The sequence below is a fragment of the Rhopilema esculentum genome, chromosome 16 (genome assembly GCF_057945365.1).
Source record: "Rhopilema esculentum isolate cy_ngs chromosome 16, ASM5794536v1, whole genome shotgun sequence".
NCBI lineage: Eukaryota > Metazoa > Cnidaria > Scyphozoa > Rhizostomeae > Rhizostomatidae > Rhopilema > Rhopilema esculentum.
The window spans coordinates 14,523,907-14,549,956 of NC_142830.1; the positions used below are offsets into that span (position 1 = coordinate 14,523,907).

The following is a 26,050-nucleotide window of genomic DNA, read 5'->3' on the forward strand; positions in this document are numbered from 1 at the left end:
TTCAAAACTCCGTTGTATCAGAATTCCAAGGCTCTTTTCCGTGCAGTGCTTCTTATGCAGTGCAAAGATAATGGTTCGTTAGGTTTTATGTTTGCCATGATAAATTAACGTAAATTTGCAGTTAGCTTTAACAAATATCTTTGTATAAGGAAAAAACTACTTGTCGGAAAGTACAGTTTCCGAAATTACAGAAAATGCGTCCGAGAGTTTTGTACGAGTTTTGTTTAACATAAATCCTCCGACAGAAACAAGGATTCCTGTTTGGTAGATGTTAAGAACCAAAGCAATAATTGAACCTGTGCAACTGTTGCTAGGCCATGGTTGGTGAGTCGTTTACGAAAAACAAAAACAATATCTCTTCATTTGATTCTTTAATCTAAACATATAAAAATAACAAAAACACACAGCTCATATATTAAGTTATCATTTAAATAAGATCAGTTTAATAAGTGTGCGAACATAGCAAATATAGTTTTAAAACCACACAATAGACGAGTAGCTTGCTAAAAATAGTATATACGTATTTAGGCAATAAAATCATCTAAAGTTTTGAATTCTTAAAATTGCTATTAAAATAAACAACTGTGACAGTGATATCATCATGAAAATGACGTTTGTATTCAACAGGTAATGACATCATATTCGCTAGAGCACTGTAACTTCCTTTTCCTAACGCGTATTTGATCAACAAAGTGGCGCCATTCTCTTCCTGTTCACTTTTCTTAATGTTGTCTAAATGCGAGCCAACAAGCTTCACTGCTTGTTCACTGGAAACCTTTTCCCAAAGTCCATCAGTAGCAATTATAAGAAACCTATCTTCGTCTGTTATCTTTCGATGACTAACAACAGGCTCTGCTGTGAGGTAAGGCGGCGTCAAGTAACTAAAAGGGGAAACTACAGGCCTACCGTAAACTACATTGATGACTTTTTCGTGCAGCTCCTTGCTCCATTTGTATTGCACATCACCAAAAGAACGCAATGGCTGCAGCTGTCCTAAAAGACGCCCGTTGCGGATTACAGTTTTCTGTTCATTTGGGTGTTCATGCTCTATTCTTTCAACTTCACTGATATTCTCAACCGTCTGATCCTGAGTAATTTGGTTGGCAATCCACTTACCGGATGACGAATGCTTTCCAATCACAGCTCTGCAGTCTCCTGCAAGACAACAAAAGTAGGGCATTCTACAAATGATTATCAAAGTGGAAAGTTTTAGCTAAGGGGAATAACCTTGTTAATTGTATTTAAACAATCTTTTGGTGGTACAAAACTTGTAAATGGCTTTGAAAAAAGCAAACATTTAGTAAACTAAAGCTTTTCGTCTGACACTCTTCAGAGTTTAAAAGACTCACACTGGCACGTAAATTCATAAACGACGGAACTTTTTTGTTTGGCAGGAACGCAGTCCTTTTGAATGGACGGAAGGGCCTTTTTCGTACTATAAACAACACGTGGGTTGACCGCAAAGTAACAATTTGAAATGGCCTGTGTTATTTGGCTTTCAAAACGTCGTGGAGTTTTTCCTAGCGTAGAATGTTCGATCTATGTTCCGACGTTTTAAACTCTGAAGAGTGTCAGACGAAAAGCTTTAGTTTACTAAATGTTTGCTTTTTTCAAAGCCATTTAATTGTATTTGTTTTTAGTTAACATTCTAGGGTAGTTTCTTGGACACAGAGAAGTTATGTTAATGATGCAGTGCCCTGCTCCTTCCTCTTCCTATGATCACAACTTGTGTTTTCTAGACCAGGAATTCAGAGAGCTTGCAACTTTCCTCACTCTATGTGAAAGGTTTGGTCATGTCAGGGTCTCAAACCAAAGACCTTCCAATCTGTAGTTACCCTAACCACTGAACCTATTAAAAACTATAGGAAAAAACGACCTCATATGGTTTTATTAGAGAAAATTTTAGCGTGACTGACATTAGTATTGTAGCTAGTGGTGTACATTGGCTTTCCTGGCTGGGGAAGGTGTAAAATTGAACTTTACTTTAATTATAGAATGGTGGTACACAGAATATGGTACAAATTATGAAAAATTGACACATGTTGTGGCATATTGTTCAAATTATGAAAAAATTGGCACTCTTATTAGAATTTTGTACCAATTATGATTAAATTGGCATACACCTTGGTTTGATAATAAACCATTTTTCTCGGTTTTATGACAAGCATTACCAGATTGTGACTTATCTAGGAGAATTGCCTAGGTTCTGCCTCAATTTGCCAACTGAATGTAATTTTTTACTTGATTTGCTGACTGAGATTTGGCCTAGGGGGGGGGGGGGGGTGCTGTGTAGTACTGTTTTTCACATGAAATCATGGTAACCTTGCGTTTACTTCAGTGGCAGCTGGCGGGAAAATAAGATGGTACTAGTAAAGCAAACAAATTTTTTAGCAGAGCCAAACAGCTAGGAGAGGGTGGCATAGGGGCTTGATCCCTGAAAAATGTTTGTTTTCATAGCTAATATGGCCAAATTGTCTTTTAATGGCGGGTGAGTAGTTTTCATATAATACCTTTGGTTTGTCTGATGTCACGTGATATTGGCAGCTGCAAAGGTTAAAGGGCCTAGCAGCATTTTATCACTAAAAAGAGGAATCTAGTACTGCTAACAATTTGTTTATTGTTGGATTGTCAAAAGACAAACGATTTTACCTATCATTGAGTCACAAATGATAATGGGACAGACTTCTGCAGCACTGGGTGAATGAGGTCCAGTACTGTGGTGTACATAAAGGGCTTATTCAATGCCAGTCTTTCAAGGAGAATTCAGATAAGGAGTATATTATCGGTGTATTCAGCTGCTCTTCCCTTTTTTTGCCTTAATTCAATTAACATAGAAAAAAGAAAAATCATACAAAGCAAAAATATTTCAAGATTTAAAAATAAAATGGTACTTGATTGGTACCACTAGTACCGCTGTAAGCCGCCACTGGTTCACTTGTAAATAACCTTCAGTCAATTGATAATGATTTCAGTCAGTTTATATTCTCGCTATGAGTTACATGCTGTTCTGTCTTGCTCTTTGCTCTAAAGTCTACTCAAAGTAATAGGTCAAAGATTAAAGATCAAAGATTTGTTCCATTGTTCTCCCTGTAAAGCCAAAGGCCATTTTATAGCATTTTGCCTGGAGTGTCTTACAGAGACTTCTGATGCTTAAGATGTGTGTAAAGATTTTTACAGATTTGAATATTTATAATGTGAAGTCAATGGCTTGTGCACCTTTTGTAAAGAATCTACTCGCAAGACTTTCTTTCACATCAAATTGATGAAAGGCCCATTTGGAAAAACTGTGACAATTTTGCAGAACATTGTTGAAACCATATATAAACTCTCAGAAACCTTCCTCTCACTGAAATCAGAAACAGAAAAATTACTGACAAGATAAATATCTCAAGGTCCCTACAACACCTAGCAACGGGAAAACACTTCTTTTCACCAAGCAAGAAACACTGGCTATTTTTTTCTCCAATGGTGGCTTATTAGCACTTCCTGCTGTGTCAGCAGACAAATCACTTTTGATGCCAATAGCAACATGTTTGTCATTGTCTCCAGTATCTTTTTGGCATGCTAATGACATTCAACCATTGGAATCATGCAAGTATACTCTAAAGAATGCTGATGGCTCAACTTCAATGCCTCACGGAACCATCCCTGTTCTTATTACTTTTGCGAACAATGGTACTGTCAAGTTTCAAATGGCAGTCTTTGTCGCCTTTCTGCTGACATCATCTTTGGAAACAACCATCTTTAAAAGCCTGATGCCGAAATCTGACTATCCGATCAAATTATCTATTTCATGGACTAGATAAAGTCCAGACACTCATGTCCCTCTGTAATGTCACATAGAACGACAAAAGAAGACAAGCTTTTTTTTGTAAGAAGGAGTGGGCTGTAGTAAAACTGTATTTCACACGATGTTATGCTAATATCGCTTTCACTTGTAAATAATCTATAGTCAATTGATAATGATTTCAGTCAGTTTATATTCTCATTACGAGTTGCATGCTATTTCTGTCTTGCTCTTCACTCTAACTCAAAGTAAGGGTACAACTAGACATAGCTGTACCTTAGCACCTACAACATTGCAAAGACCCTGACTGAAAGTTCTGTTGCACTGGCTTTAAGTTTAATCTTGGCTTTTCAGTTAAATCATTAGCCACATCAATTTGTGTCATTATTTTAAAGGGTCTTCATCAAGCACTCTGATTTTCATTCACATAGAGGACAGTTTACAGCTCTATAAAAGGCTTCTATTCTTTTGTCAATTACCTTTATAAATTTTGAATTGTTTCTGTATGCGTCTGCCATGTTTGCTCAAGATCAGAGGCGGACTGGCAGCAAACCTCTCGGGTTGCTATATACAGAAAAGGGGCCCGTACTACGTATAATGTAAGCAACAGGGACGTTGTGGCTCCTAGGAAAGGGCTGGGAGAAAATTATCATAAGGGGGCCCATGCTTGTGTATGATATCTCCAATCACAAACCCAAGTCACCAATGATATATACCTGGAAACCATGCACCTATGAAATCTTAAAAAGATGCCAGTTTTTATCATTTTCAAAGGTTCATCTGCTATATTTGCTGGGGTGTAGCCCCTTTTCTCTAACCATAGTCTCTTTAAGACTGCAAAAAATGTGAAACAAATCCAATGCTGTAGTGCACAGTTGATACTAACAAAAATGCAACAGAAAACTTATATGCACTGTGAGCGGAGGAAGCAGAAAATTTTTTTGGCCTTGCCCATTAAATTAGCTTTAAACACGTTTCAGAATGGTTTTTACAGTCGTTTCCCTCGTTTTACAAATTTTTAGGCATACTTTTTTGCGTTTCGTTAAAATTCAATTCTTAAATTGGAATTTCTTGCTTTAAGAGGACCCCTAGACCTCGAGGCCCTGGGACAGTTTGCCCTTTCTTGTTCCCCTCTCGGAAGCCTTGTTCATATTCCACGCATCTCTTTCACAGTTGCCTGTTTGTAAATGTTGACCTCCTCTAATTCTGAACAGTTAACTTGAGTATAAATGTAATTGAGGCATTTTCTCACCAAAGATTTTGTTCATATTAGATATTTTTCTGGGTTTTACAAACTCACTTGAAAGGGGCCCACTGAGAAATTTCCGGGTGTCTGGCCTAGGCCCAAGCCCCTGGTAAGCAATACTGAAATGTTTTCTTTCTAAGGATTTTATCTTCATTTCTGTGACTTGTATTCTTTTGAACATAGATATCTTTGAAATCAACAGAGTTATTTTCTCAGTTTTATCTTTTGAGGGCCCGGTTATTATGAAGTTGAGAGGGCCCAGGTTGTGATCGCAACCTAGCATCCCTGCCAGTCTGCCACTGCTCAAGATCACAGTTAATTTTATCCATCAACAAAACATAAACTTGGGCAAGATCAAATGTGTGGTCACAATTATAGCAGAATTAAAATGGTTGGAACAACTTTAAACAGCCACAACATTAGCTTGTGTGATTTCATGCAAAATAACTCTGATTTCCAAGCTATGCATTACTAAGAGTAGTACTTTGCCACTTCAACACTCAAAGTTTAACTGGCAGAATTAAGGTTTTGCTGGTTTTTTTAAAATTCCCTCCCTGTTTTTCCAAATTTTCTCCCCGAGACATTCTTATAATAAAAATGATTACAAAGACTTCCTTCATTAATTTTTTTGCTATCATATTTTTTGCTAATTGTTTATACAATGCAACCAAATTGAGGTGATCATAGTTTTTGGCCAGGTCATCCTGGAAAAATCTAAATCTCCAGGTTCTGAAAATTTTATGTTGACAGGCCTAATGTTAAAATCTGAGGTGCAGAAGCAAATTATTCATACCTGTATTAGCAATGTAGAGATCATCTCCTTGGATAACCGAAGCAATAGCACATGATCCTGCCAACCCAATTAGCAATGATTCATCTGCAAACCCACTTGGAACTGCTTCTTTGCATATATCTCTATCAAGTGTGGAGAAAGCCAACTTCAACAACTCACTCTGAGAAAATCGATTTTCAGATTTATCCAAAAAGTTACAGAATTCATCAGAGCCAGTCTGAAGCATTTTCTGTTTCCTGTCAAAGTTTTTAGCAAGTTCTATCACAGGATTATCATCATGCTCTTTTCCTATAATATCATAACTACGTGATTTAATTTTATCCATCTTTTTTTCAGCCTTATCATCACTTGCTATAGCACAAGAAATGTATTGAGGCATTCTTTGTCTCAGGGTTTCCGAGCAGTGATAACCACTGTGTCCATCGAATACCCCAAACATAAACGACTTGGAAGAACTGAATAAGCACTCTATATGACGATCCTCAATTGGGCTGTTGGCTGAATATTGATTTGTATCAAATCCTGAAACGATTCCTTCATTCATAGGTTTAGAAAACTCGTCCTTTCTAAGAACTTCGTCCATAACTTCGACAGGTATTGCAGGAATCTCTTCCTTCACCCTACCCAAAATGCTTTTCCACCAAGGCTGCTTGGTCCCTCCTTCAGAAATACCCGACCCATCAAGGGCATTAACAGTTAATCCCAGGCGATCAGTTATATCCATCCACCAGTTTCTCGCATGATTCATGGTGTACAAAGAGCTCGCAGCAGCAATCACTGCAACAGCCGGCCATTTCATTACCTTGGCTGCTAAACGTTGATTATGGCCGGCTACCATCTTTATGCCTTCAATGTATTTTGAAACCATCGGTTCCACTTGTGTCCTGTTGCTAGAAAAACCACATTTCGTGTTTCCAAACAACTGAAACCCGGCGAGTTTGGAGAGGACGAAGATCAAGAAAAGCAATTAACAACAACAACAGTCATGCACCTTCGCAGCAACAAACCGAGCGCCACTGGGGCCTACTCTAGTGTCTCTAATAGAAGGGGGGAGGTAATAGAAGGGAGGTGTTCATTCCGACCAATTTTCAATAGAAGGGGGTGTTCATGTCGACCAGTTTTCAAAAGAAAGGGGTGCTAATAGAAGAGGATGATCATGTCGGCAATCCTTTTTTGAAATCGAAGTACCTTTTAGAATATACTGTCAAAATTTGGTTTCAGTTTCTTGCATACTTTTAGAGAAAATTGCAATCATACCAAGATAAATCAAATTCACAGCTTTTAACTTCCAAGTCAAAAATCATCGGTTTTCTTTGTACGGTTGAGTTTTACAAAAACTATGGAAAGCAACGAATAATGAAAATCAAATGACTTGATTTGTAAAATTTAACAGAAGGGGGGGTTGTGCTAATGAGTGACGGCGGGGAGGGCAAATTCTTGTGGAATTAATACACGGGGGGGGGGCGTCTATTAGAGACACTAGAGTATAGATCATTGTTGAAATTATACACGGTGGGTCGTGTCTGAGGGTCTAGAAAACTGACCCTTATCTCTGATATTTGATTCCAATTTGATTCCCCTTTTCTTTGAAACCAAAGAAAATTTATTTCCTTTTCCTGAAATTAAATAGTTGCAATAAGGCCAAACAAATAAAAAATAGAAACTATGTTAAGATTCCCATATCAAACAGCCTTTTTTCTATGTTCTATGTCCTAGATACATAGCAGAATTGAACCCCTTTCTCAGAGATATTGAAGACTCGGGTGCTTACACTTGACAAGGAGAGTGGACCCAGCGGGAATTTATAACACATTTTGCAGCATTAGGAGATAAAATTAAGATAGTTTGTCACGCTGGATGTTAACCTAAATGTTTTGCTTATTGTTTATGAAAGTATGAAGGGAATGCATTAAAACACAATAAAGGGGATATATACTATATAATAATATAACGAATCTTTATACAGGATGTACATTTCAACATAAAAATGCAGTTATCAATATGTGTCCTGTAAAAAAAGAAAAGAAAGATTGAAACCTATAAAAATAAACTTTTATAAAACTTAGCAGTAATAAAATACTTAAAAGATCCATACTTATAATATCACAATTTTCAACTAAAATGTTTTTTTAACAGTCCATCGTTTTGCTTAAAAATTCAGTTTTTGTAAGATCGATTGGTAATTCGTTGTACAGCTTTGCACCCATAAAATGGAACGACTTCCTAGCATATTCTGTTTTGATGCCTGAAAGCCTAATTAAACATTCGCTGTCTCTTGTTCGTGTCTTGTGCTGCTGTAGCTCGAAATAACCTTGAAAGCTCTCACATATATCATTATCTAAACATTTACGCACAAGTTTAGATGCCCTGGTCTTTTTGGCATTGGTAACTGATTGAGTTGCTGTGGGATTTTTGAGTTTCCGTTGGTTATTTTCAAACAGCGATCATGAAATGATGAGAGTCTCTTTGCTTGAGTTGAGGTCAACTTGAGTAGCAGTTCTCCGCAATACGTGAAGATTGGTAGAATAATCGAGTCATACACTCCTTTACAGAGTCCAGGTCAAGGGAATCCTTTATCTTTGCAAATAATCGCAATCTGGTATGATGCTCGTTTGAAACACTTCTCAAAGTGGGTATTCATACTTAGTGTACTATCTATTTAAATACCAAGATATTTGTGTTGCTTGGTATTTAGTATTTTAGAGCCTCGGTACATTACATCAAGTGTCTCACTTTGCTTTGAAATTCTTTGCGAAGTTCCAAGAAGAAGAGATTCCGTCTTGCCTTTTTCAAATTAATTATCAAACCATTTTCATCAAACCAATCAGCGATGGACTCCATATCTTTTGTGAGCTTGGTTTTGATGACGTTCAAATCTTTATCAGCAACGTAGATCACTGTATCATCAGCATATTTGACTATCCTGGCACCCTCAATTACATCAGTGATATCATTGAAGACTAGAAAAAATAGCAACGGACCCAAGATAGAGCCTTGAGGTACTCCTGTTTGGATGTTCGCTGTCATTGATGAGGATCTGCCATAACTTGCAGCTCCTGAACGGTGGAATAGATAATCTGTGAACCAAGAAAGTTCACCCTCATTGATACCATACTGAGGGAGTTTTTGAAGTAGGTTTGAATGGCTAATGGTATCGAAGGCTTTGGTGAGATCTATAAACGTTGCGCCTACCAGTTTGCCTTGATCGAGATTGTTCCGAATTTCATCTAACAACAGGGTTGCTGTCTAACTCCGTAGACAGTAACATCTTGATGGGCGAAATGTTGGGTGAAATGTTTGATCGTTTGACCAGGGCTTTATACACAACTGAAAGCTATTCGAGTGACTGGGCCTAACTAAATTCAAGCCGAATTTTTTCAACATTTTCGTTTTCCAGGTCATCTCGTCAATCCCAACTGATTCTATCTAAAATGTATGCTCCAACCCCACCGCCTTTTCCAGATTTCCTTGGGCGGCTAATGAAAGAGTTACCAGAAATATCACAGACCCCACCCCCTTGGCTACTTCTCGCCTCAATATGCGTTTCACTAAGTGACAGAAAATGGATACCAGGAAAACTTTGAAGCAATTCGGCAATATGACCATAGTTTCCACTGAAACCACTCGCATTTTGATGGAAAATATCTATGCCTCTGGTTTTGATTAGGGAATGCAACTCCTGTATGTTCCTTGTGCAGTTCCCAGGGCCAGGGCATGGCTGCACATCACCGCACATGAGGATAAGGACGTTGAAAAAACTTTGTTTCGAGCTTTGAATACGAAAACAAAACTTGCCACCTTTCACTTGAAATAAACTGGAATAGATAAAAATTTCTCTGTGGTTTACTTCATCAATCTCATTTCTAAGTAATGTGAGTCCAATAAAGTCTGAGCTAACGAATAAGCTTCTTTTAACTTGCAAGTTTAACACGAAAGTAAACAGAGTAACAAGAACCGTGCTGGAAGCCGCCATTTTCGAAAATCCTTTTTGAATTATCTAATATGCTAGACAATTTGTGGTCAGTGTGATTGGTACAGACAATGTCGTAGTGTCTGTTTTATCATTTCATATCATCCTTCTTTTTTTGTTATGCTTCGCATTAAATTTCATATTGAGTTTCAATGAGTTTCAGGTCATGAAAACATAAAGAAACGGCAGAAAAACAAATTTTTTAGATATCACACGATTCACGAAGTAAAATATGTTTATTAGATGCTTGTGAACAGTGAACTAATGTTGACGCTAGGTCGAGAAATTTTGATGATAATCTAAATTAATTTAAATTGTTAACTTTCTAAATTCCACTTGGATCGTGTTGCAATATAGAAATTCTTCGATGTAATAATGATAATTGTTGCTAGTTTTATAAAATAGACAAAAATATTACAGAAAAATAGCTATCACGCTCAAAATATACTCAATTAGCAAAAGAAAATGCACGAATTTGTTATTTTATTGAATTTGTCATTTACAGAAATGTGCCAACTCAAAAATTAAGAAGAGAAATCTTCCAGATTTTCTTGCAGGAATACCTTTAAACAACTTATTTTTGCTGGTGTAAAGTTTGAAAAATTGTACTGGAAAAGAAAAAATATTTTAAAACAAACTTAAGCCATCCATTTGACACTTTTAAGAGTATAAAAACTTAGCGTAGGTTTCTATGCTCAGAAATATACATACCCACTTGTGGATCAAAATGGCCTAGCTTATGGTCGCTCTTCTGTCGAATTCAGGACTACATTTCAACTGAAGTAGGGCAACTGTAGCTAAATAGAAACCTTTCAGCCTTCCTTTGCGTTAATGTTAGAAACAAGCCCAGACCTGACATCGTAACAACTGAATCTAAGCCCAATGTGCTTTGGTTGACGTTAAGTCAATGGTACAAAATTTTCTGTACAGTAAATTTGAAGCATGCATCCCTATAGCCTTTGACAAAAATTTTGCAAAAATTTTAACTAGAGAGGTCGAAATTACCGGTCCTATATAGCTGCGTTGCTATGGGCCTCTGCTGTTAAAGCTCGACAAATATTTCTAAGCTCTTTCTCTAGAGAGCTGACCTAAAAAATTTGACTTGTCAGGCGTCACTTGTCATAATATTTATTTGCCAAGCAGGGCGAGTAATTTTGCACCAAGAAGATATTTTTTTTGAACCACAGTATGTTTATGATAATTATTTATTGGATGACATTTATGAATTGTACCACATCAATTTGAAACAAATTTTAAAAAATAATGAAGGTTCCTATCTCAACAAAAAGTCTGATAGCAGCGAGAGAGAGGGTATGTGTGTGCAGATGATGCTATGGTTTCAGACCTTTTGGGGGTTTCAATAGAAACTTTAATGATTAGAGAACCTGGAATTCTATAAATACAAAAGACAATTGACATGATAAAACCGTCTCCAAAAAACCTGATTAGAAATCGCATTAACAATGCTGATAAGCCAATGTGTAGTTAAATCTAGATAAAGTCTTTTTTGGAATTTCTGCCACAATGTAACGAAAACATACGGAACTGATAGTAATAGTCTGTGTAGAAATGTTGTCTTCTAGACAGGTGCCCTTCGTTGCGACAATATGAAGCGGAAAACCTGGAAAACCTTTGTGAGAAAAGGGCACCTTGTTCCGACAGTTTTTGTTTTGTTGTTGTTGTTGATGTCTCGTCGATGACCAGCTGTAGGGTTATCATAAGGTCCATTCCAATCACCAGGTTGCTTCCATTAAAAAAATTCGAGATTAAACAAAGCTAAATTACAATAATACTGTTTTTGAAAAAGACATAGCCTCACTCTATATTTTATTCCAAAACATATTTCTTTCCTTCACATTTTACCAAATTTGTCAGAAATTTCGGAAAATAATATCTTTGTATCTATGATATATTTATTGCAAAGCGAAGAATTTCTGAACTTTCTTTGATAGAGAAAATGACCTCTATGATTTTTAGAATACTGTGTCTATCTCTTAAATGCAAAAGACATTGAAAAATAACCCATAGCAATTCGCAAGAATTCAGTCAATTTTATAAAACTTTTATTAGAAACCAAAATTTGTAAAAATAGACACTAAAAGCCGTTGAATGTGACTAACAACGAAAAAGACTGAGAATATAAAGTGTATAAAAAATTTGTTGAGAGGTTTTCTTCTTTAAATCCAAAGTAACTTCGAAATGTCTTCCTCTCACTGAAAAGTATTTTATTGCTGGCACACTTGATGGCATCATCTAAAATTCCTTTGTTTTATGCACATTTGCGAAGAAATAAGAAATATGGACATATTTCGCTTTCTTTGTATTTTTTCTTTGTATTTGTGACTACCTAGCATCCAAAGATAGTTTTAAGGACACTGAGAAGCTTATGCTTATCGAGCAGTGTCCTGGTCCTTCCTCTCGATGTGGCCACATATCCTAATTCCTACGCCTGGAATTGCAGAGAGCTGCTAGATCTCCTTACTTTAAACGAAAGCATGGTTTGGCAGGGACTCAAACTCGAGATCCTCGGATCTATAATCGGTGACCCTAATCACTGCATCCTCGCACCTAAAAAATCCTTGTATTAAGCAAAATAAACTAAGAATAAGGTAAGGGCTGTATTCAATGCCCCTGGAATTACCCTAAAGATGATGGCTGCTTAAGCCTCTCGATGAATGCTGAAACGAATGGACCCAAGGGGAAGATACATGAAAAGGTTTTTGCTGCTTTAAACGACTGTTCTAATCATGAAAATTTGATGTTTAATTTTATATCAAGGGATAAAAGATGTGTCCTTGATGACAATGAAAATATTCGTTGTCACCAAGCATTCTAGCATGTGAGCAATCAACATACATGGTTGTAAATTAAGCCACTTAACAATTAATACAGTTAACACGTTGTCATTTAAGCTTTAATTCTGTTAAATTATTGGCTTCAATTTGCTGCTTATTAAGCTACCATGTCACCAGGAAAAGACTTGTGTCCCGTATCCACGAGCAACATGTGGCCAAAAAATCTTTTATTTTCGAGTGGCGAAATTATGGAAGAGTTTTTCCCCAAATTCAAACTCATCAAAAACCTGCAGCAATCAAGTTTCCGTCTTGAAAACTCAAGAGCATGATAGAATCATGTTTCATTCCTACCGATCGCTCAATTATTTTCAAGCTTATAATTTACGCCCAATTATTTCTTTTACTTTTTTTATCACTTATTTAATATTTGGATTGCAAATTATAAGGTTTTGTTTTTTTATACAGGGCAACTTTGAAAAAATCAATGCATTTAATTAATTACTATGTATACCCTGTTCAATGATTTAAAACGAAAATGAAGAAAAATGTTTGCTTCAGTTTTTTGTCGGGTAGTTTGCTATGAACGAGAATAAATGGGGGAAAACCCCAAAATAATCTGCAACAACACCTGACTCTTGCTTTTACTGTGCGAATTAAACCTATTTGCAGTTCTGTTAAAAACCTCTCCTTTAGTCTCTGAAATCTGTTGATATCTATACTTTGCAAATTTATACTTTTTTCTGCAAATCTGGAGTGTTACAGTATACAATGTCATCACAGTCACTGCAACAAACATACGAACTAGTATCACAAGAAACACGCTGCTGAGCAATTAAGCAAAGTTCAGAAAGGAATAGTGTCAAAAGTTGTTATTGAATTACTTTCCTACTTTTTCAAAAAGTTTTCATTTCTAAAACAACAGATAAGGACTTCAACATCTAGCTGAATGTTAGTCACTATTCCGACAAAAATGATTACAAATTTTTAGTAATAATTAAATTCAATTCCATAACTTCGATTTTGTTGAAACTAGCAATATATTTTCTGTGAACAATTTTTTTGCGTTACAGAATCTGAAAATGGCTTTGAGAAAAGCAAACATTTTACGACATTCTAAAAGCTTTTTCGTCTGACACTCCTCAGAGCATAAACGTCAGAATAAGGGTCCAAAAGAACACGATGGAAAATATATACCCAGTTGTGGATCGAAATAGGCCAATCAGAAAAACGCAAGCACAAGACCGGTATAGTTGACCAATCAGTGCCGCGAGCCTAAAGAAAAATTACTACTGGAGTCCAAGAGAGAAAACGAACTCCTTTTGTCTACACAATGGCGGCTTTTTCGTTTTTATGTAGATAGACTCCAAAACTGGTAGATGGAAGGACGACCGGGCTCTGCCAATTATCCGAAATATGTCGTCATTTTAGAGTTTTGCACAATCTGGGTTGTCTATAAGATGTTGACTGAAGGCAGAATCACTTGTTTTAACTGTGTTTCTCATTCGTTACAAGTTTCTATTTATATAAATTTGTGATAATAACATTTTCAAAAATAGCAAGCCTTTGCAAGAACGAAATCTCGCAAAGGATGAAATTATGAGGTCTTTATTGCAATTAAAACTATAGAATCAACAAAAAAATAATTTGAAATGCCAAAAGAAGAGTTATGATAACAAAAAAAATTCATTGATTCAATCCACCAATCATGACATTCCAAAAATGCAATGATATAAATTTACAATTCTATCAAACTTTACAGTCGATGGCAACGATATTTACCGGGGCTCTACGACAAAGATAGGCACAAAATAGCGGGAAAAATATGTGTGACTAAAGACACGACAGTTCAAAGCAGGCTAACGGACGCCTTCTAAATTCAAAATTTAAACTCCACACCACCCAAGCTTAAAGTTAAAGGGAAGTAGCAAATTATTTATGGATAATCCATATTTGAAATCATTTGGATCAGCTTCAAGAAATTTGATGAAACATTCATGTGATAAAACCAGAATATTATTGTCAAAAACGGACCAAAGCTAGTCATTTCAAAATTCCATCAATTCAGTAAGTCTATAAAAAGAAAGCTTAAAGGGTTTGATCAAAATCGAACAGTTTTTGTGAAGCCAACGAAACTACGTCCAGCAGCCATTTACCCAGCAAAAGTATACAAAATTGATATTTTACAAACCATATTGGGAAATTTTTGGAGGGATTTAGTTTTCTTTAAACAAAAAGGTATACAGGCCAAGAAGGCCTATAACCTAATTACAAAATAAACTGCAAATAAATTTAAAATGAACTTACTGGACCAAAATAGACAATTTGAACCAACTTAATTGTATACTCAATCTCAAACGATTGTGAAATGTGTCAGCAAAATGAAACAAAATTAAAACTTGTATGTGAAACTGCAAGGGAGGCAATTATTATTTTTGGGATTCTGATTTCAACAAGAAAATTGCTATCCAGTTAAGGCAAGGGTAATCTTCTTGACTTTAAAACCAGATGAATTTATTCTAAACGCTTAGATGTTTTATGTTAGGATATATATTAGTCAAATAATTTTCAAGATTTTCTCTTTTCTTTTGAAACTGAAGACACAAAAAAGTTTTTTAGGCCCCAAAATCCCCCGGGAAATGTGTGGATTCCTACGAGTCTTGTTATCTGTGGAACGTTTAAAGCTAAGCATATGAAAAATATACAATTACTGGCAAAAAGTCTTGGAACACATTCTTAGTACATTTAGCAGCTCTTTGCCATGCTATGGTTCTATAATTGTGTTGGCTATTCGCGTATTTTGCAGAAACGGTTTTCGTCTTAACGGTCTGAAGGCCTCTTTATTGTGAGACATGAACATTTCATCGTGAACGCCTACTTCAACTTCAGATTCGCAAAAAGTGTTAATTGTTATCTGTAGATGCAAACATATTAACACGCAGGACAACAGGACAGGAAGTAAATGAAACATTAAAGCTTAAGGAATGTTTAGTCTTCGTAACTTCACATTTAGGTCACGTTCCCTGTTCAGTAGATTTGAAGTATGTTTCTTATAGGCATCGAATTCCTAAAAGGAAAGGTACGTTATTCAATGAAGTGTGTTTTAACAAGCGAATACAGTTTACCACTGTAGGCTATATCTAAATCTTGTTATCTATTTTGAATAGCTTAGCAGACGATGAAAGACCTGTATCTAATACAATAGCACATCATGAAGTTAGTACAGTTTCTAAAATTGGGCTGCAGAATTTTTTAATAAAATGCCAAAAAGTCATAACAATTGACTCCTTTAACAAACGGATTTCATTAGAGAAGTTTAAAACTTGACTCAAGTTTGGTATTTTTTGAAAAATTGGAAATTTCGAGAAAAAGCATTCGAAAAATTTTAAAAAATATTTTATTATAAGTATTGGGGAGATTAGCCTTAGATTCGAATTCTTTTTGTGTATCATGTGATGTTAAAAATTCTGCCAAAATATAGGTTATTAAAGGTACCAACCTTATGTAATTGAGTGTTCGACTGCTTTGCTTCGTTTATTTCAACCTTAAGTCGCCGAATTGTTTGATTAGTAGAAAGGGACTCGCTTTCTTTCCTAAAATGAAATTATATCAAAATAGCCAATGCATCAAAGAGATAAGAAACATTCAATTAATTTTATGAAGTAGCAATTACTATCTACTGCTGCTTTTCATTTTAAGATCTCCTGCAAAGCAAAATCGCATACAGTCATAATCACTGACTGAAGTCCTCGGAAAGCCCTGTTACCTGGGTTGGAGGGACTTCAGGCAAAATTTGGGCAGGAGCCTTCCCCAAAAAAGTATAGGAAGCTACATTTTGAACATGCTTAAAAATCTCTGAGATGAAAAAATCAAGTAGTCGTAATCGTGAGCGCTCTACGCTTAAGTTTGAAAATTCACCCTCAAAAATTTATATTTCTGCATATCATTGGCCCTTAAACACTAACACTGAACTTTCCAAAAATTCATTTTCAATTTGCATAATTTTGATAGGGTTCCAATTGATAAAATATTCAAAATTTCAGGTAAAATCCACTTACTTGAGTCTTTGATCCAAATGTCTCACTTTTTCATTTTCAGCCTCTAGAAGTCTTTGCAGCTCGTTAAATTTTATCTCATTCTCCTGCGTTTGGAAAGAGCAGAAATGAAATGCAGAACAATTTGCAGCGGTTGGGGATAAAGTGTCTCACCGAATTTACTCAAGTTTCGTACTACACAAACTTTGGAGTTGTTGAAAACTGACCAAAGGGTAACATTAAGTATCATATTAAACACACTTAGGAGTTAGGATAATTTAAACAAGTGTCACATCAAACTTAGTTAAGTATCGTTCCAAACTTATTCCGGAGGCGGGTTCACAAATGGAACCAACTTTTGACGAGAGCGGACCAATTTTCTGAATAAATGCAAGCATAGAGACAAAAATCTACCGCTAGCATGGATCATGGCCAAATCCCTTTTATCATGAATAAATTTGAATCAACCACTTCAAATAATTAACGGGACGGTGTGACACCTCCTACATCATCACAGTTGGCATCCCTGATTTGAACCAATCTTACTTAAATTTGATTAAGTTTCTTCGCATTTCTCACAAAAACTAATGAATGAATATCCACTTTGAAACAACATGGGCCATCTGCTGACAACAAAGAAAGAAAGTTGAATCTTACTTACTCAAGTTGATTTCGGGTAAGATGTGCCATATATCTGATACGTTTCGAGGATGGCATGGAATCGTAAAAGCAAAGATCGCTCTGCGTTCGTTATTTGGGTTTCGTTCAGAATAGAGAGTTGAAGAATCTATGCTTAGCGAAGAGGCAGAAATGCAACCCCAGGCCTAGGCATTAAACATACCTTGATAACTAGCTGCTGAGCTTCCAGCAAATCTTGCAGCCCGGTCTTTTGCTGGTCGGATTCGTCTAGCTGCCTTTGTAGTGACGTCAGCTGTTTCTGAGCTGCTGAATACTTCTCTTCAAGTCGTCTGAATGTCTCTAAAATACAAAGTATTAATGCTTATGTGGGAGGAGAACAATCCAAGCGCAATGAGCTGTTCCCATCGGCATTGAGAAAGACTCTCCCTAGCAACCAGCCTTAGCAACAGCAACAGAAAATGGCAACAGCAACAACAGTATATCATGTAAGTACACATGACCATCTTTACAAAATTATAATGAATGGTCACAGCAACGAAATGATCAAGCACTCATTTAAACACGCAGGCTTTTGATAAATATCACAGCATACCTTTGTTATTAGATTGCTCATCATCTTGCGCAGTTTTGATTTCGATAAGTTGGTTTTCGTTTTGCTCTTTCATTTGATCAAGCTGGGCTTTGAGATCCCTGAGTAAAAATCATACATTCTGTCAAATGCTTAGCAAGTTTAACCAACTAGCGACATAAAGCCAACACAAGATACAAGGACAACACTGCATAATAGTTTGAAGATAAGGAGAAATAATCGACTGGAAATAGCTTACTTTACACGTTTTTATATTTCATTCATTAGGACTAAATTTTGAAAGTTTACTTAGAGAAAATGTGAGCCAGTGACAAACCAGGGGAGGACTTAAAACCACGAAAAGTGACACTGTACGTCCGTAATCGAGCTACCCAGAAACATTTTCACATCAAAGCTCAAAGCCATGCCACTCGCAAATACCGCCCCCTTCTTCGTAGTACGCAGGGCATTCGTTGCACTGGACTGACTAGGTTTCGAGAAATACGTTAGTGCCCAACAAGATTTGAGAAAATGCACTTTGAAAGTTTAATACATACTGTTACTACATACTGTTAGCAAAAATTCAATACGATACCCCATATCCACCACATATACAGCACAGCATAAAAGTCATCATCAATTTTGACTCTAGTCGCCAGGCACGCTGAGAGCCATGATGGTCACTTCAGAAGGTCAGGCATGCTGTACCCCCCTTTAGTTAGAAAATTTTAAAATATCACAAAGTCGGCTTCCAAATGAAGCGATGAGTGTAATTTGTGGGACAGAAACATATCAAACCAAAAGAAATGCACTAATTCATTCGTGTCCCTCTGTAGAAGTTTTGATCTCAGCTCAAAGTGGCTCTGGAAAATTCGTCGTCAAACTGCCGAACATTATCCAGAATTCAGAACCCCCCCTCCCCCTCCGAGTAAAACTCTCAAACAACATTCTAGATGAGCGCCTTTGGAATATACAAGCGACAGATTTATGAAAAGAAAATGCTTTAAAATTTGAGCAAAAACAAAGCAATCATGGAAGAATTTCAAGACTTATTTTCAGCGTACCTTTCCTTTTCGTCAGCTTCTTCTAAGCTTTTTTTGAACCTTATCACGTCCACGCTCAGTTCTTCAAGAATACGATCTTTCTCCCGAATCGTTTCACTGAACATATTTTCATTGTCCTGCTTCAGTTTCATGTTCTCTTTTCGTAACTTCGCGTTCTCATTTTTGTACTCATCCTTCAATTTGATCATTTCAACATGATTGTGATCCAAAGTGTTGAATCTGTTCTTTAAAATCTCATGGTCTTTTTTCTCAGCTTCATACCGGCTCAATGACTCTGCGATTTCGTTTCGAACATTTTCTGAAATGTGAAGTATCAAATTAAAAATCATTAGCAAAATACCATCGATAGATTGGTAAATTTCGGCAGACAACGTGAGTGTATTCAGGAAACTTCCCTACACTTATTATTAACCTTCATCCACTTTCTGCATTTTCTATTTTATGGTTTATGGCACACTCGTAAAATTGCATGGCATCCTTTTGCATATAAAGAGTTACCAGGGGAGTAGAAAGGTCAAGTCACCTGAAAACAAACTATGAATAAGGAACCTGACCAGGTGCATGTGGAACTCATTCTGAATAAATACATTTGTTCACTTTCCCCATTCACAAACATATATTTTAAGTAATAAAGTAATATCTGCACCAAAAAGCAGCAAAATCATGTCTTTGGTATCAACCATTGCATATTTACAAAAACGATTTGGAATATTTTGTTGATTTTACAATCAGAATTTGTCAGAAAACCTTTCTGATAACATTACAAAAACGGCTGGTTACCAGTTCTCTTCTCTATTTCCATATATTTCTTGAGATATTCATCTGCTCTCTGTTTTAGGATGCAAATCAACTCTGATTGTTGTTCTATTCTTGACCTAAGAAGTCCTTCTTCAGAAACTTCATCCTCTGAAAGCCCTCTCAACCTCCGCAAATTTTCTGTAACATCACTGTACTCCCTTCTTGTATTCTGTTAAATTAATGATTTTTAAATTTTTGTTGAAGCAGAGACATCTTGCAACTATAATTCATTAAACAGTGTCACTATTGCAGATTGTTAATCAAATTGAAAAGAATAAATCAAATACAGATTTTTAGAGCTGAAATCCAAACTGTTGTTAGGCATGTTTACAAGAAAAACAAGCAAAACAATATTAAACTTCTTAACAATAACCAATAAAATAACTTAACAGTAAATGTTAACAGTTAAAATATCATTATGATACTCATATAAAATTTTCCCGAAAGTGATCATACCATTGTATTCCTAAACTTGGATGACAAAAAAGTGTCAACTCTACTCAGGCAAAGACGAGCAGTTGACGAAGGCTAAGAATTATGCCACTGCAGCAGTCTACAGAGGGACGTGTCTACGTATAGTACCTGAAATTCATCCGGAAAGATTAATTTTGGAAAGAGAATCAGAAGGTACATTTACTCCAAAAATCTGCAACCCTTCAAAAATTATCTATCACTTTTCTAAAAGCTATACGGCTTTACAAACCTCAGTTACATGGAGGAATTTCAAGGGGTCAGAGAATGGTAATAGGAGGCAAAGGTTATGCAAAAGACATAGCACTAAGCCCTGTTGGTGCTAAATTCTGGGGGTCTCAGGGGTAGAAAAGACTTGTGGTGGGTACAGGAGTGAAGATCTGCAAACTCTCACAATTTAAGCCTATTCATTGCAAAAACATTTCTAAAATTTCATATTTTTTTAAAAATAAACCAGATTACTTGTACAAAATTATGGAACACCTCTGATCCCACAAACCCTAAAATGCCTTTGAAGTTATCTTAGGATTCAGTCTTGAAGTATTTTGACATTCTTGTTGAAAGAAACAGTAATGAAGAAAAACATAAAAAAATTTGATGAAGGGGAGGTTCCAGCCTAACAAAATATGCTATGGTGGAGTGTACTTTAAGACCAACAACCTGAATAGATAAAGTGAAATAGGGATCTACATTACAAAATGCAATGAAATGTATTTAAAATAAAACAGCCAACCACTCAGTTCTCTGTTACTACCTACAATCCCGGACAAAAATGTTGAGACAAAATGCAATTTTTGTAATTTTCTACTTTACCTTGCCCCTGTAAATGTGAATCCCCCCTTTTCCCGAAAGCAATGTTGAATTTGCAGTTCTATCATTTTTGCTACAAAAATCATTCATTCAACGTTTAATTTGGGGAGGGGGAAGCTATCTTTGAAAGGAAAGAGAAAACACAAAGTTTTCTTGAAAATTCTCAACTATTTTGTTCGGGATTGTAGGTTTCAAAGGTAGTTTTAAGGATACTGAAAAGCTATGCCTATTGGGCAGTGTCCCAGTTCTTCCCCTTGATGTGGCCGCACTCTCCTCATTCTAAGGGAAAGTTTGGTCATGTCATGGACTTTAACCACAGACATTGCATTTTAAGTCCACAATCCGTAACCACTGAGCCATCCTCCATTCTGATAGTATCAGTTAAAATTTTGGGAAGTTTTTTACTTAAAAAAAATAGTGATAAAACATCATGGTTGAACCATATAAGATAATTTTGAACTTTTAACTTGTCCCGCCTTACTTTATCTTGTCTTTGTTTGATGACAAAGATGTTAACATATTATACAAACATTAGCACACAACAGGGAAGAGATTTCACTGAGTGAGGCAAAAAAACTTGCGGCAAAGATAAACTTATCATATCATTTGGTTAGTTAGTCAACTACCTTTGAAACCTGTGTATATGGTGGCTGGTACGTTAGTGATAAAATGTGGTTAAAATGTTCGACGTAACATCGCTATTTTAGGCCATTCATTATCTGCAGGAAACTTTTGTATTTGGCGCGCAAGCAGTAGATCCAAAATATTGTCTCTTATACATAAATTTAATACGTCGAATACAGACCTGTTCCATCATTTAAGCAGCCTGTTAGCAACGGTAAAAATCAGTGCACAGTGTTTCAGCTAAAAACCTAAGTTGTTATCCAAAAACAAATTGATTGCTCTTTTCGCTTCCCTGTAAAACGCCATAGCAACCTCGGCTACCCGTCGTGTAAAACCCAGACCAGCGGCCAGTGGCAGAACATGAAAGACCGAAGCTTTGTGTGCAACTGCGCGCTAACTTTTGGATCACCAACGATGATTTAAAGCTTATTTATATGGATAAGGTCATATTGTCTCGCATCTGTTGCAACGATACGTTTCATCGTCTAAAACAAAAGGATTTGTTGTAGACTCATACGAAGAAGCAAGTGGTTGTAATCCGTGAGAATGCGTGGAGATGAACTCGTTGGTATGGTTTCCCAGTGAGTTCCGGAAACGAATTCCTTACCCGTCTAAATTTATTCAAAATTTACTTGTTTGCCTCAACAGCTCTGCCTTCCTAGACATAATTGATACAAAAGCGTTTTTAGTCAACCAGTCGGCGCTATCACAGAATTCTGTGGCGCTATATCAATTAAATTCTCGTTATTCTGCATCATCGTCCCCCTGTAGCCTTGACAGTGCTGGACAGGCATTTTTGCTGCAGGTATCGCAATCACGCCGCTGTAGCTACAGTTAAAACATAAACTTGGATATAATATACAGACAAATTTAAGCTTAGAAAAGAATTACTTGTGCATTACATGAAAACCATTTTGGAACTGCCGAACTTTTGGCTTTTGTCACATGCCATTAATAGTGAAAGCCTCTTTGAAATTTCAAATGCCTCAGAGGTCCTTTCCGAGCATTAAACAGTCGATGAGTAAAAGCAAAGCTTCAAGGCTTGATTTCGTGACGATCTACATCCTGTAATTTCAAAATGGGCGTGTGATGAACAATTTTTTTTTGTATTTGCAACAATCTTGTTGGAAAGTGACTTTTCCAACTTGAACCAAACTTATAAATTTTCTGGTGTTTCATTAGGTTTCTATGTCATTGGGTTTTAGAATCTGTTACAGAGAATTCGATGAATATGTTCAGAGAATTCGGTTGCGTCTCGATGCACAACATATTGGTTAGAGAAAGGCAACCAAGATGAAACCGCAACTTAGATAAATAAAAGCGATATCACTAATTGTGCAATAAAAACATCTGATATAAGTCTTGTTTATTTTAATTGGTCACATATGTTCATAAAGAAAACTCAAAAAGTTTTAGGGTTTTCAAAATGCTTGTTATGGGGTGCAACGAAACACCAGTTGGCCTAGGAGATCAATCAATTTGACGCAAGATCCAATTGTAACATGGTTGGTATCTTCAGCTCTCAAAAGCGGGCAAACCACTAAAAATGCTATTGTGAAAGTTCTTGCCACATTATTCTAGTGCGGTAAATCGTTACATAAAAAAATGAATTGGGATGGAAAAACTGAGATGTCAGTGATTCATTTAACATGATAAGAATGTTTTTGCTGACACGAGTAGGGTACATTCGCGAAAAATAATATTGAAACTCCCCCTTTTTGCATATACTTAATGATCCTCTCGTTCTCGACAGTGGCGTAAAGAATATTTGAAAACTAAGACGGGGCGGATTGATACGTTGAAAAGTAATTTGGACTCATTAGCTGCACTCATTTTATAAGAACCGGAATGATTTTGCCACGGCTCAATGTTCTTATTTTTGATAAACCTGACGCTTGGGTGTTTTGAATGTTGTGCTTATTTCAGCAATGATTTTTCTACATTCACATACTATAGATTTTTCAAGAACCACTAAGTTACAAATGTGAGTTGTATTTTTTGTAACATGGTTGCATCAATGTCAAAAACACATTGCATTTACTCAGGGGCGTCGCGACCGGGGGGGGTGTGGGGGGTGTCACACCCCCCAATAGTATCTCAATAGAAAATTTCAGGTAAAATCCGCTCGGTGGAAGAAACGCTTTAGGTAATTTAGAGACCTTCATGTCATAAAATCAATAAAGGATCAAGCAAAGGTAGTTACTCCGTTGGTTAAATATGATATTGCTTGATATGAATGAAGGTAAACAAACTAATGATTTGAAGATTTGAAGATTTCTTGTTGGCACTAGATCGACAAATCCAGGCCCTTTTTAGGTAAAATTGTGTCTTGTGTTCATTTCCCCTAAATTTTCTCGGTAGAAGCGTCAACTGCAATTCACTATGAGCTCCAGATTTTTTTAACATTCAAAAGGCATGCTAAGATGGAAAGAGGGATCTAAATTGACAATCTGTGCCGGTTCCGATATAGAGATTTGACAAAACTATTAGGAAAATTCCGTTATTATCAAATTAAAATGAAAGTTGTGAGTTATATACAGAGTTAGATTGACAAAATGCATTGCAGAGGTTTGTGACAGCAACTAAAGAATTTCAGGCAAAAATTTTTTAATCAGGTAAATTTCTAGTCCACACCCCCCCCCCCACCCAACAAGGCTTTCCTCGCGACGGCCCTGCATTTACTTCATTTCTTTTATCTCAGGCTGATCTTGCTTTTGTGTGTTGTTTTCATTTCATTAAACCTAGAGTCTTAGTCTTCTATTAAGCATGTTCTTATAATAAAGAAGGTCAATCGATAGCTTCCATAATGGTTCCACGATTGCTGTCGTGTCGAAAGTCCAGGAACAATCAACAAAGCTTTCGAATTGTTTAACGCATCTTTCAGACGGACTCACAAAGTTTTCTTGACTTTTCTCTTGGAAACCAAATTTCGTGGCCTAAACAAACATGTGATGACAGCAATGATTGGCTGCCAATCAACAAGAAGCTCTCGATTTTTATACCAAACACGCCAAAATTTAAAATTATTCCCTTTACTTTTTATCAGAATGACTAAATGCTTTTAGCAGCAGCAAATATAAATTTTCGTCTCAATTACCTCGAATGGAATTAAAGCTAGGCTGAAACTATACCAAACCTTGCCAAAAACGAGCCCTTGCTTGATTGACTGCAGAAATAAGTTAATATTTTATAATAAAAAAAGCAACAGTTAATACACTTTCGACAGGGATTTAATTTTGAATGCAGAAAAGTTGTTATGTCTGGCGCGAATAGGAAAAATATTCTGTATCAAATCTTCTATGGATACTTCATAACATGGAAATGGTAAAATAAAATCGAGGTTTTTTTTTTCATTGTTGACAAAAGAAGTTGAACAGCCATGTATAAGTAAACTGCAAATCGCCATCTCAATTAAAATCAAGTCAGCCTTACTTTATTAGGATCTCTTGAATTAAAAAATGAATCAAGAACTTGATTTTGTTGATTCTAACAAGAGCAGGTCTTGATGAGTTCGAGTTAAGCTAAGTTGATGTTTGTTCAGACTTGATGGAAACAAATTCGAAGGTAGATGTGCGGAAAGCTGGAAACACAAGGAATGTTGTCCGAACACATTTGATGCCTTTCCAATGTGCTATTACATTGTCGGAAGCGGCAATTGGAGGACAAATTCAAGTTTGTCAAACAAACCATATAACAGTGGAATTAATGATTACATGTACGGCAATGTTTGAACAACCCTCTCTAGCAAGTGTTGAGTTCCCACACAAAACAATGGAAATGATGTGTATTCAAAGTCTTTAAATGTGAGCAGAATAGAATATTGATGGCCAGACTGGACACACTGTTCATCTCTATTAGCCTTTACCAGCGAAGGCAGCTGTTCTGTAACTGTTTTTTATAGCTAGAAATTACGTAGATTACTCGATAGCTGTTTTAAGAACAGCAAGCTTTCATATCGAAATCCTTTTGTTCAGGGAAATTAAATCCCATAACACGGTTTGATATCAAACAACATAATAATCCTATTTTTCCCTAAAGCCTGTGAGAAATAGTAAAATTACTGAAACAAAAAGAAAAGAAGCAAAAAAGACTGGTCGTCTGGGGATCAAATTTATCAATGTTCAACAAGATTGTGTTTTCATTCAAATTTTGATAAGATGTGTATAAATGATATGTATCATTCGTGGTTGCTGAAATGAAAAAATAAAAACTTGTGAAAGAAATTATTATGTGGCCAACATTATGCTGTATTAAACACACATTTAGATTTCAATTTACTCACATCTTCTATTCAAGGACAACTCCAAACAATGGAGAAGTTCATTTTGTCCATAATTTCAGTCATACTGTGACAGCCGGAAGCAACTTTTATTAACGGAAGCCCGAGCAAAAATACAGATCAATTCCACGTAAACACTACTACTATTTTCATTTAACCAACTATTTTTTTTAAT

At 36.2% G+C, this 26,050-nt stretch overlaps 2 protein-coding genes across 2 annotated transcripts; both read right to left on the reverse strand.

The window, feature by feature from the left end:
- Nucleotides 1-356: 356 nt before the first annotated feature.
- On the reverse strand, nt 357-6,798 carry LOC135682226 (pyruvate dehydrogenase [acetyl-transferring]-phosphatase 1, mitochondrial). The gene is made up of 2 exons (XM_065197018.2): nt 5,827-6,798; nt 357-1,155 (listed from the first exon to the last, which is right to left on the reverse strand). The coding sequence occupies exons 1-2, from the start codon at nt 6,692-6,694 to the stop codon at nt 542-544; spliced, it is 1,482 nt and encodes a 493-aa protein (XP_065053090.2). The 5' UTR covers nt 6,695-6,798; the 3' UTR covers nt 357-541.
- A 7,460-nt stretch (nt 6,799-14,258) lies between these two features.
- Nucleotides 14,259-22,322, reverse strand: LOC148958372 (coiled-coil domain-containing protein 89-like). Its single transcript, XM_089113154.1, has 8 exons — nt 21,778-22,322; nt 19,674-19,860; nt 18,894-19,191; nt 17,854-17,951; nt 17,464-17,600; nt 16,647-16,729; nt 16,088-16,181; nt 14,259-15,655 (listed from the first exon to the last, which is right to left on the reverse strand). Exons 1-8 carry the CDS (start codon nt 21,787-21,789, stop codon nt 15,566-15,568), a joined length of 999 nt encoding a protein of 332 aa, XP_088969280.1. The 5' UTR covers nt 21,790-22,322; the 3' UTR covers nt 14,259-15,565.
- Nucleotides 22,323-26,050: the final 3,728 nt, after the last annotated feature.

Coding starts and splice junctions, on each gene's coding strand:
- LOC148958372 (XM_089113154.1), bottom strand. Junction 19,192..19,673: donor GGAAATAGAGAAGAGAACTG/GTAACCAGCCGT, acceptor TTCACATTTCAG/AAAATGTTCGAAACGAAATC. Junction 16,182..16,646: donor CATTTGGATCAAAGACTCAA/GTAAGTGGATTT, acceptor ATTTCATTTTAG/GAAAGAAAGCGAGTCCCTTT.
- LOC135682226 (XM_065197018.2), bottom strand. CDS start 6,694: ATGGTTTCAAAATACATTGAAGGCATAAAGATGGTAGCCGGCCATAAT. Junction 1,156..5,826: donor TCTCTACATTGCTAATACAG/GTATGAATAATT, acceptor GTTGTCTTGCAG/GAGACTGCAGAGCTGTGATT.